This window comes from Oratosquilla oratoria, chromosome 34 (assembly GCF_046742065.1).
Source record: "Oratosquilla oratoria isolate Oo_2021 chromosome 34, ASM4674206v1, whole genome shotgun sequence".
Classification (NCBI taxonomy): Eukaryota; Metazoa; Arthropoda; class Malacostraca; order Stomatopoda; family Squillidae; genus Oratosquilla; species Oratosquilla oratoria.
Window position 1 is genome coordinate 39,074,334 of NC_134810.1, and position 10,956 is coordinate 39,085,289.

General features: G+C 39.9%; 1 protein-coding gene across 1 annotated transcript in view; it reads right to left on the reverse strand.

Annotated features, from left to right (window-relative positions):
* LOC143018218 (uncharacterized) overlaps window positions 1-10,956 on the reverse strand; it is a 181,392-nt gene that overhangs the window by 1,629 nt on the left and 168,807 nt on the right. The window contains exons 2-7 of the mRNA XM_076173439.1: window positions 10,751-10,840; window positions 5,896-5,975; window positions 4,535-4,667; window positions 3,707-3,855; window positions 1,039-1,231; window positions 221-423 (exon numbers count right to left, since the gene is read on the reverse strand). Of these exons, the coding sequence (XP_076029554.1) occupies window positions 221-423; window positions 1,039-1,231; window positions 3,707-3,855; window positions 4,535-4,667; window positions 5,896-5,975; window positions 10,751-10,840 (848 nt within the window). The remainder of the gene's footprint in view (window positions 1-220; window positions 424-1,038; window positions 1,232-3,706; window positions 3,856-4,534; window positions 4,668-5,895; window positions 5,976-10,750; window positions 10,841-10,956) is intronic.

Below are 10,956 nucleotides of genomic sequence, written 5' to 3' on the forward strand. Positions count from 1 at the left end.
ATCTGTTAAAAGAACTGATAGTTTCACCGTTCACTACAAGGTTACCAAGTCTATTCCATTCGTTAATCATTTTACTGGTAATCCAGTTCTTGCCTATTTTCTTCTTAAATCTAAATCACTCCCCTCAGAGATAGCGAGTCTCTCTGAGGAGAGTGATGTGGCAGAAGCGCGGTCTTGAGTCAATCGACTCTAACATGAGCCCTTAGGTTAAAAAACGCACCTTGGATAAAAGCTGCCTGAGGAACTCTGCCTGTCTGGAGAGGGGTCTGCCCTTGAGGGTGCGCCGGATCCTGCGGGGGACATCGCTCTTGAGGGCCTTCGTCAAGAAGTTGAGGAGGAGGAACCAGTACCCAAGGGCGACCATGATCCAGACGATGATGGCGAGCTTGTAGAGTTCACCATAAGGTCGTTCTGAGCCATAACCTGGGAATGAAGACGATAGCATCAGCCTTCCGGACAGAGAGTCGCCCTACAGTTGAATGAAATCGTCTGAAGTCAATCTACTCTAACTTGAGCCCTTTGGCGTGGCCCAAGGAAGAGTGTGATGGAGTGATGTGGAAGCAGCGCGGTCTCACCGAGCCGTGCCTAGGGCTAAAGTTAAAATTGATAAGATATGGAATTTGAACATAAAGGATGTCGTGGATGCAAAGAATTTCGTAGAACTTTACTTCTCTTCAGTACAGGAGCAACGCTACCATCCCATCCCTTACCTCTCATCTCCCCCCGTCTCTCTCAGTCAAACGAAACAGGCTACTTACGAAAAGGTGAAAACAAGCAGAGATAATAACACACACACACACACAAACACACACACACACACACACACACACACACACACACACACACACACACACACACACACACACACACACACACACACACACACACAAAAGCACACACACACACACACACACACACACACACACACACACACACACACACACACACACACACCAGCACACAAACACACATTTATTATCCCCACAATTGAAATCTCCTATTATCCCGGGATCCCTGTCGTTGGCGCCTCTCCCTTACCGGGCACGTAATCCCCGAAGCCGATGGTGCTCAGGGTGATGAAGGTGCAGTAGAGAGCGTCGTCGTAGTTCCAGTCTTCGAGGAACACGAATGCCACAGAGGGCAGAAACATGAAGACGATGAAACCGACGGTGAGGTATAGCCAAGTGACCCCGTACAGAAGTCTCTTGTGGTGACGCTGGGGCCGCTTTTGCTGGGGGAACAAAGAGGAGGAAAGTTTAGCTTTGTCAGGTTTATTTCTATTACAGGCGGGATAGTTACCTCACCTGGGATGGGGTGAAATAATGTGCATAACCAGTGATGATCAAGAAGAAAATGGAAATACCTTAACGTTTCAAAGAAGACAGGGTCCTTGGGATTCAACATAATGAAAATGCATGAAAAACTGAGGTACAGCATGCAGAAAGGGAATACATTTGTTGATGATATATGCGTACATACATGTATTATATCTCCATGCTTGTGTTTGATAGCTTTATATTCTATATATACGCACTATATATATATGATATATATATATATATACAAATATGTACATATATATTCTTTTTCTTTCATGCTTATGCTTGTTAATTTATGTATATATTCACATTATATATATATATGTGTGTATATATATATATATATATATCTTCATGCTTGTGTCTTTTAAGTTATACGCACAGATACACACACAAACACACACACACACACTTTTCTGAAGGGAGACAGAAATGACTTGCAGTAATGTGATGCGGGGCTCGATCCCTATTATGTTGAGTTGGCAGCCCAAGACGTCCACTCACCAGTACACCTGGAATCAGTGTGTGTGTGTGTGTGTGTGTTCGTGTGTACGTGAAGTCAGAATGGAAGTCAGGACTTATAAGGGGACAATGACTCTTTGAGGAATAGATGCAAAACAACAGATGCAGAGGTCGTGCGTATGTTCCATTAACTATCTAACTACTAACCATTGCAACCTGTGGTGGGATAGTAGTTGTAGCTGCGGGCCTCGTAGATGTTAGCAGAAGCAGTAGTAGTAGTAGTGGTAGTGGTAGTTACAGATGTAGTAATCATGGATATCCTTATATCTATCAACACCATTGTCATTGTCATTGTCATCATTATTCTTATTTTTGTTCTCTCATTTATTATATCAAAATGATTGGTAGTTGTTTTACAATTATATTTATTGTTATATTTTCATAATTATTACTATTATTATTAATTCTATTACTAATGTTAATGTTACTATTATTACTACTATCATGATAGCATCGTTATCATTATCATGAAATTAACATAATCATTAATATTATTTTTCCTCTCATTATTGCAATTATTGTTCTTATTACTTTTATTATTATTTTACCTTTTAATATTCTATTGTCATGTTTATGTCGTTCTTATTGGTGTTATTTTTATTATTATTTTTTGTTGGTGTTATAGATATCATTATCATTATTATTATTGTTATTATCATTAACATTGTTATGGTTATAATTATTCTTATTATTGTCATTATATTATTATCATTATTATTATTATTATCATTGTCATTATTATTATTATTGTTATTGTTGTTATTATCATTATCATTATTATTATTATCATCATTAATATTATTATTATTATTTTTGTTACTGTTGTTGCGATCATTGTTATTTACTATTACTAGTATTATCAAATCTATCCTTACCGTTATCATCAATTTTGTCATTAAAGTCATCATTGTATTCAGTCACCGTTAGAACATGCTCAGTTATAATCATTGTAAAGATCGCTGTTGTAATATTTTTCATTATAATAATAGCTTAGTCGTAGTAATGCTTTTAATTATGATGGTGATGATTAGCCATTACTCATCATTTGTGATGATCGTTTTCGTTAATTATTTTCATTATTACCATCATCATTTTTATTATCATGATCATTGTCATCGCTGTCATTATTGCTATCATTTTAATTAGAATGATCATGATCAATATTATCGTTAGTATTAATCATACTGTAGGTATTGCCACAAATTCTACTGTATACTGCGCAATAATGAGTGTGACGAAATATCCTATCACATTATTTGGATTCTATTATTGCTATAAGCATTTAAAATCACTCATCATCATTATCATCATCTTCACCTCCACTGCCACCATCACCTCATCATCATCATCATCATCATCATCATCATCATCATCACATCCTAATCATCATCATCCAAATTATCATCATCCAAATTATCATCATCGTCCAAATTATCATCATCCAAAATATTATCATCCAAATCGTCATCATATCAAAATCATCATCATCAAAATTATCATCATCATCATCATCATCCAAATAAATCATAATCATCATCATCACCATCATTATCATCCTAATCACCATCATTATCCCCATCCATTTCCTTTCTCCCTCCCATTTCCCCCTACTCTTCTTCATTCCTCCTCTCGTTTCCATTTCCTCACCCTTTCCTTATTCTTCCCATTCCTTATTACCTCCACATTTCTCCCTTCTTCCCTAATTCCCACTTCCTCTCCTCCTTTCCTCCCCCGTATCTTTCCCTCTCCTCCTTCGCTCGCCTTCCCGCTCTGCCTCGCTATAACCACTTTCCCAGTACTTCACAGTTTTCTTTCTCCATATCTTTACCCTCTCCCCGTTGTAACACTCACGGCAGTGGGCTTACCTTGGCTGATTTGTAGAGCATGAGCATCTTGTTGGAGAGCATTTCGGAGGACTTGGCCATGAGGATGCATGTGAGGGGGACGCCTATGAGGGCGTGCAGGACAGAGAACATGCGACCGTAGCGAGTGGTGGGGACGATGTTGCCGTAACCTGAAGGAGGGGAAACGATTCGGTTATTGCTTGAGGTGCTAGACGATGGGATCTCCGTAAACGGGACACAATTTCACTTTATCTTTCTTTCTCTTTATCTTTATCTCTCTGTCTCACTCTTTCTTTCTTTCTCTCTTTCTTTCCTTCCTTCTCCCTTACTTTCTTTTCTCTTTCTCTTTTTCTCCCTTTCTCTCTTCTTTTCTCTTCCTCTTTCTCTCTTTATTTATCTTTTTCTCTCTTTAGCTCTCTCTTTATTTCTCTCCTCTCTCTTCTCTTTCTTTCTCTATTTCATCTTCTCTTCCTTTCTTCCTTTTTCATTCTTTCTTTTTCTCTCTCCTCTTTTTCTCTTGCTCTCTTTCTCGTTTCTCTCTCTCGTTTCTCTCTCTCTCTCTCTCTCTCTCTCTCTCTCTCTCTCTCTCTCTCACACACACACACACACACACACACACACACACACACACACACACACACACACACACACACACACACACACACACACACACACACACACTGAGCTCTCTTCCAGGAGGGAAATAGCTGTCGATCACGAGTCCAACACGTGTTCCAAAGACCAAGTGAATCCAAAGACCAAGTGAATACACACACACACACACACACACACACACACACACACACACACACACACACACACACACACACACACACACACACACCTTACCGATAGTGGTGACGAGGGTCATGGTGAAGTAGAGCGAGTCGACCAAGGTCCAGGAGATGGTGGTGGCCACATCCTCGATGATCCTGAGGCTCCATTCACACTCCCGCTCGATGTTCCGGAGCCAGTCCTCGTTCTGCAAGGGACAGTGGGCGAGGTATAGAACTTCCTCGTTAAAGATTCGTTTTGCTCGGTGCGATTGTTTGCCTCCCGCGGCCAACGGAGAGTGATCCACCTCCGACCCGGCATCGTATTTGGGGGAAACGCGTTAGCGGGTTTGGTTAGAATGATCAGCCTACGTTGCAGCTCGAAGGGAAACAGGGCCTTTGGTAGACAAGGAATTAATGCTCTAGACCTGCGGCCTTCCGGGCCATCAAGTGCGGCCTTCTGCGGCCTTTGATATACATATTATATTTTTTAAAAAACCTTGAATATTTTTAAAGTCTGGAAATCATTATACACCTGAAACTTATAATATACACCACAGACATAGACGAAAGCAAAGTTTACCGTGTTCAGTGATGTCACTCCCAGAAATTAGAACGATTTTTATACATATGTATATTTTTAAAATAAAAGAATATTTTTAAACTGAATTTTTAGGGAGGGGGGTGGAAAACTTACACCGTCTCCTAAAAAGGGTTAAAATAATTGAAAATAATAATTTGTTCAGTGCGGCCTCTATGTGGGACGATGAATTGTAAGGTGGCCTTCATGCACGAAAAGGTTCCCCACCCCTGCTCTAGACAATCGTTTGGCGATCGTCATTGAGCCATGAACGATCATCGTTGAGCGATAATCGTACCGAGCTAAACGTAACTTATCCGGATGGTGTCCCGATGAAACACACCAGACCAGGTAAACATAAAGTTATTATTAAAAAAAATGGGATATGGGTTCTATTTAACTGAAGGAGTGGACGTGAAAAAGGTTAAATAAAGATAGGAAGAGGCGTGCACTAATATTGAATTGGTGGAATAGTTAAATCATGACGTATACCAAACCTTGAACGAACTTCTAGGAACGTACAGATTATAGGTTACTACTGCTCTATCCTCCAACCCGTTTTCTTTGCAGTACAACAATAGAATAGTCATGATTTGATATCCGATGAGAGACAGGTCCTACATAACATGTTATGTGATTGGCAGTTGCCGAAAAGTCTATTAACAGAAACACTTTGTGAGGACGAAACCTTTATATGTACGACGTTTCCTTTGTTACACCTTCATCAAATACTCGATAAAATATTTAATACTATACTTAATAAAGTACTTGATATTGGTGCTTGATGAAGCTGTAAAAAGCAAAACGTCGTAATAATAAAGGCGATGTCCTCAAAAGGCGTTTCATAAATAACTTACCACAATGCTGGAGGGAGCCTGCGCAGAAGGGTCCTCAGTCGACAAGCCTTGCGCATCTTCGAGGGTCAACCATTTATGCGCTACAACATCAACAGCGACAACACATAACATTAAAAGCGTTGGAAAGGTGCAAACACTTGCTCAGGTAAAATAAATAAATTAACAAAATGAACAGAGGGAGGTATGCAAGAATAAAGCATATAACAACATGAAAAGGAAGTTAGAATCTACAATAGCAAAAAAAAAAAAAAGGTAAAAATTACTGAGGGTCTACTTGTTTACAGAAAAAATTAAAATTAAGTAGTCAGGTTAAAACAAAAACCAAATACAAATGTATTGATGTAAAACAGGCTAATACAACAAAAAATTAAATACAGTTCTACACTCGGCCAAGGTCCAGAAATTAAGTTTACTAATTGGCAACTTGAGTGAAAAGAAACACTAAGAATAGGCACGTGCTTACTATCATATGCTACAAAGTAAGATGGTAACAGATGCCGAAATGATGAACAAAAGAATGCAGACTTACAAAAAGAAATGAGACAAGAAAATTGTAAATGTGTGTGTGTGTGTGCTTTGGTGCATACATACTGTGGTGACGAGGGAGAGAGATAGAGAGAGAAATAGTTGGAAAGATAGAGAAAAGTAGGTAGAGATAGATAGTGAGAAATAGGGATATATGTATCTATATTCACAAACGCATACACACACACACACACACACACACACACACACACACACACACACACACACACACACACACACACACACACACACACACACACACACACACACACATATATATATATATATATACATATATACATACATACCTTGTATATATATGAGAAAGAGAGATACAGTATATAAGAGAGCTAGAGATATACAGATAAACAGATCGATAGATAGATGTATATATATAGAGAGAGAGGGAGGAGAGCGAAATTGAGAGAGATTGATATAGATATAATGAGAGAGAGAGGGAGATAGAGAGAGCGAATGAGAAACAGAGATAGAGGGAGATAGTGAGAGACAGATATATATAGAGAAAGAGAGAAAACAAAGAGAGCGGGGGCCGGGGTCGGCAGGCCTAGGGCGGCCTGATGTGATCAGCGGGTGGTCAATTGTCCGCAACGAGGGGTGCCGTGACTTGTGAGGGAGGGCCTGGCAAGAGTGCCACAGCCTCATCCATCAAACAAAGCCTGAAGCGGTATTTTTGATCGATGTAAGGCCTCTCTTCTCGCCGACGCTCTACATAGCCGGCACCGAGGCTTCGGCGGCCGGCCTCTGTCGGCTTCTGATGCTGTCGGTGGCCGGCCGGACGGCCGGCTGGCCGGCCCCGCCTCGGTGGCCGGGAAGGGTGCTTGTGGCCGGCGGGGCACTATCACTGCACGTCCTCTAACGATGGGGCTTTGGCCTCGTGCCAACACTCATTGGCATTTGCTTACTGAGACACTTAATCAGTTTTGCTTGTGGGTATAGGTGTGAGTAAGTGCGGGCTCCGTGCGTGCGCGTGTGGTTGAGTACATGTTAGTAAGATGTATGCGCGTATATACATGCAAAGATAGAACACATACACACAGGGGTTAGTCATTAAAGGCCCAGAGGTTCCTCTAGGGTGAGTGAGATCGTTTAGGGTCAACAGAAACGAGATAATTAGAGGTTCCCATTAGGCTCTAATAGCCAGATGGGAAGACTATATGCGTTATTACACTGAGCTATTTTTCCTTCGATTTTTGGAGCAGGTTTGAAGCCCACAGCTTTCGGGAAGGAATCTTAGGACTGCTGGGGGAAAGTGATTTTCCTTCAGCATAGCAAATGACGTTCTATTTTTTTTTTTTTTTTTTTTTTTTAGAAAATAAAATAGTTTGCCACAGTGATTCTACGACGGAGAAATAGTGATGGAATTGGACGGTATCGCTGGGTAATTAGACGCTAGAGGGAAAATAGTCCGGTGTGATGACGCCTTAAGTTGCACGCGAACAGCCGGGGCAATGGGTAATCACCTGTGGAGGATGGAATCTGTAGTCTGTGTCCTCATTGATCACTTATGTCTTTTACTTTTTTTTTTTTTTTTTTTTAGCGCCAGTTTCTTAACTCCCTTTCCCCATTCTGAACGAAATTTTCGGAGTTAGAAGGCACAAAAGCAAAAGGTGAGATTTTCGTTTATCAACCTTTAATTGCCCCACAGGACGCCTACCAAAATACTCTCTGCGGTCATTTTAATTTCACTTTGTATTCGACATCATTTAAGTATGTGGATGATTAATGATAATTCGGTTTAAATCCACGAACTCCCCCCCCCCCCACCTATCAGGAGGCTAGGACGGTGCTCCTCACAGAGAACTCTGTGGCGTGGAATTTAATGAACCGTGCCCTTGGTCCAACTCGCTAGCGGCAGAGTACGAACGGACGTCATCTCAACCTCCACCGCAAGTGATGACGCTCTAACCCACTCGGCCTGCGAGGATCCAGTATGTAAATAAGAAAAGGAAAACAAAAGGTGGTTGATCGCAGATTTTTCTGTAATGTCAACGAAACGCGAAAAGTCGTTTCTGCATTTTTGAGTTCTGAGCTTGTTATGTCTGGCGGTTGGCATCCAAGAATTATGAAAAAAAAAAAAAAAAATCAGATTACTGTCCTATTGGAAATTATTTAGAAAAGATATTATGATTATGGACGTGCCCATATTTAGAATAGTTGATAAGCCGAAGCCACAATTATAGGTGCAACTGTAGCGTGAAGTCTACCACTCTTCTGCAAAAATCCCTCAGCGACATTTTGAAGTATCCTCAATCGATGTCAACTATTTTAGGCAGAAGAGGAATCTGATTTAGGAGCTCCATTTTCTTCCTTTTATATGGACAGGTCACGTTTTTTATGTAAATACTCTTGTAGCATTAATCGTCTAAATTTTTACAATAGAAGAACATAAGGATAAAAGAGACTGCAAGAGACCATAAGGCCTACACAAGATAGTTTCATGTCCACTACCACCTATCACCCTCGTCCATTAATTTATCTAACCTTCTCTTAAAACAACTGATAGTTTCGGAGCTCACTACATGGTTACTAAGTCTATTCCATTCGTTAACCATTCTATTGGTAAACCAGTTCTTGTCTATTTCCTTCTTAAATCTAAAAATGTCCAATTTAAACCCTTTATTACAAGTTCTGTCCTGTTGTCTTAATATGATGACCTTGTCTGCATCACCCTTGTTAAATCACTTAACCCATTTGAAAACCTCTGTTAGAACTTACAAGGGAATAGAACGCATAGGATATGGAAAATGGGAGATGGTAAGACGTAAAGCCGGAAACAATAAAGATCATGAAATGTGCATTTGATACTTTGAGTTAAAAAAAAAGAGGATTGCTGACCCTATCAGTCACAGTCTTTGATAATGTATGTTTATAATTCTTATAAAAAAAAATTCGTCTTCAATTTCGTATCTTATCGCTAGCTTACGCAAAATACTAAATATATGTTTCAAGAAATAATTAATCTTATCGTTCTGTTGTATATGTATTTTTCATTCTTTCGAATTATTATTTTTCGTCTTTTCTTTGTGCGGTCTCACAGTATAAATCCACTTTTTCCTATTGTTCGTTATAAACACAAGAAATAAAGAAGAGACTGAAAAAGAGAGAGGGAAAGATACAGGAAGACAAGAGGAGAAGAGAAAAAAAAAACGAAAAAGTTCAAAGAAGCCGATGAACATAAGATAAACGATAAACGATACAAAAGGAAAAAATAAATGAAAATTATCCTGGAATTGTAATACATACATACATATACCAAGGCTTTTTCCCCCTTACAAGGCGGTAGCCAAAAAAGGAAAAGGCATAAAATCCTTCCCACCCATTCCATCCCTGAATACATTCCACACCCCTCGACCCTCCCTCTCATCTTAGCACCCCCTGGAATTGTAATACAAAGGGTTAACTACGAGTATGATTAAAAGACATGAATTGACTTTGTAATTTCGCAGAGAAAGACGTAGTTGTGGATATCGGAGAGCTGTGAGACGCCAAGTTGCAAAGTCATTGCATATCTTTTTAATCATACGCGTAGTTAGGCCTTTGTATTACAATTCCAGGATCATATTTTCATCTATTTTTTCCTTATGTATCGTTTATAATTATTTATTACGTTCATCGTCTTGTTTGGTTCTTTTCAGTTTTGTTTCTTATTTTTTCTTTTCTATTTATCTTCCTCTTTTTTTTAAGTCTCTTCTCATTTTTTCTTCTCTATCTCTCTCTCTCTATTTCTCTCTCTCTCTCTCTTTTTTTTTTCTTTCTCCTTGCCCTTCATTTCTTGTGTTTCTTGCAAACAATAGAAAAAAACTGGGTTTGTACTGTGGAACCGCATGAAATAAAAGACGAAAAATAATCAACCGTGGGTTCTGTTGCTGGTACCGAAAAGGTGCTGGACGCGAAGAAGACCGCAACATAACCCGCATATACGAAGCCAGATGGACACACTCAGGTGGTGTCTTGAAGGCAGATGGAGGTGTACAGCTGGTCTCGTGACCCTTATGACTGCCAGAAGACGATTTTATAAAAAAAAAAAAAATCGCAGGTTTCCGATTTGAAGCTGTTGTACAAAAGACAAGATTCGAACTTGGAGTCAATAAGGGATTTTAGAGTTATGTTCTGAGACGTGTCTTTGTATTGAGGAACCTCTGTTCATCGAAGGTTTAATTTCAACCGAAGAGGAAACCAGGAAGGAGTTGAAGGAGAACTCACGAGGAACCTCTGAAGAAGACTTCACGAAAACGAGAAGTTAGAAGGAAAAGATGACAGACACGTGCCTACGTTCTCTGAAGAACGAGAGGGAACGTGAAACACTTACTTTTGTTAAAGTGATGGTGGGGACACAGCTGGTGCAGGTGGTAGCGTAGTTCCTCCAGTTCCTCCAAGGTGGCGCCAGCTGAGACGAGCTCTGCAAGAAAAACCAGCTGTTTACTTAGTCTGCTCTGTTTGTTTTGTGTCACGATAGATGCTGTCTCGGGCATATCCATGCTCACAGGAACACACAGGAAAACATACACTCACACA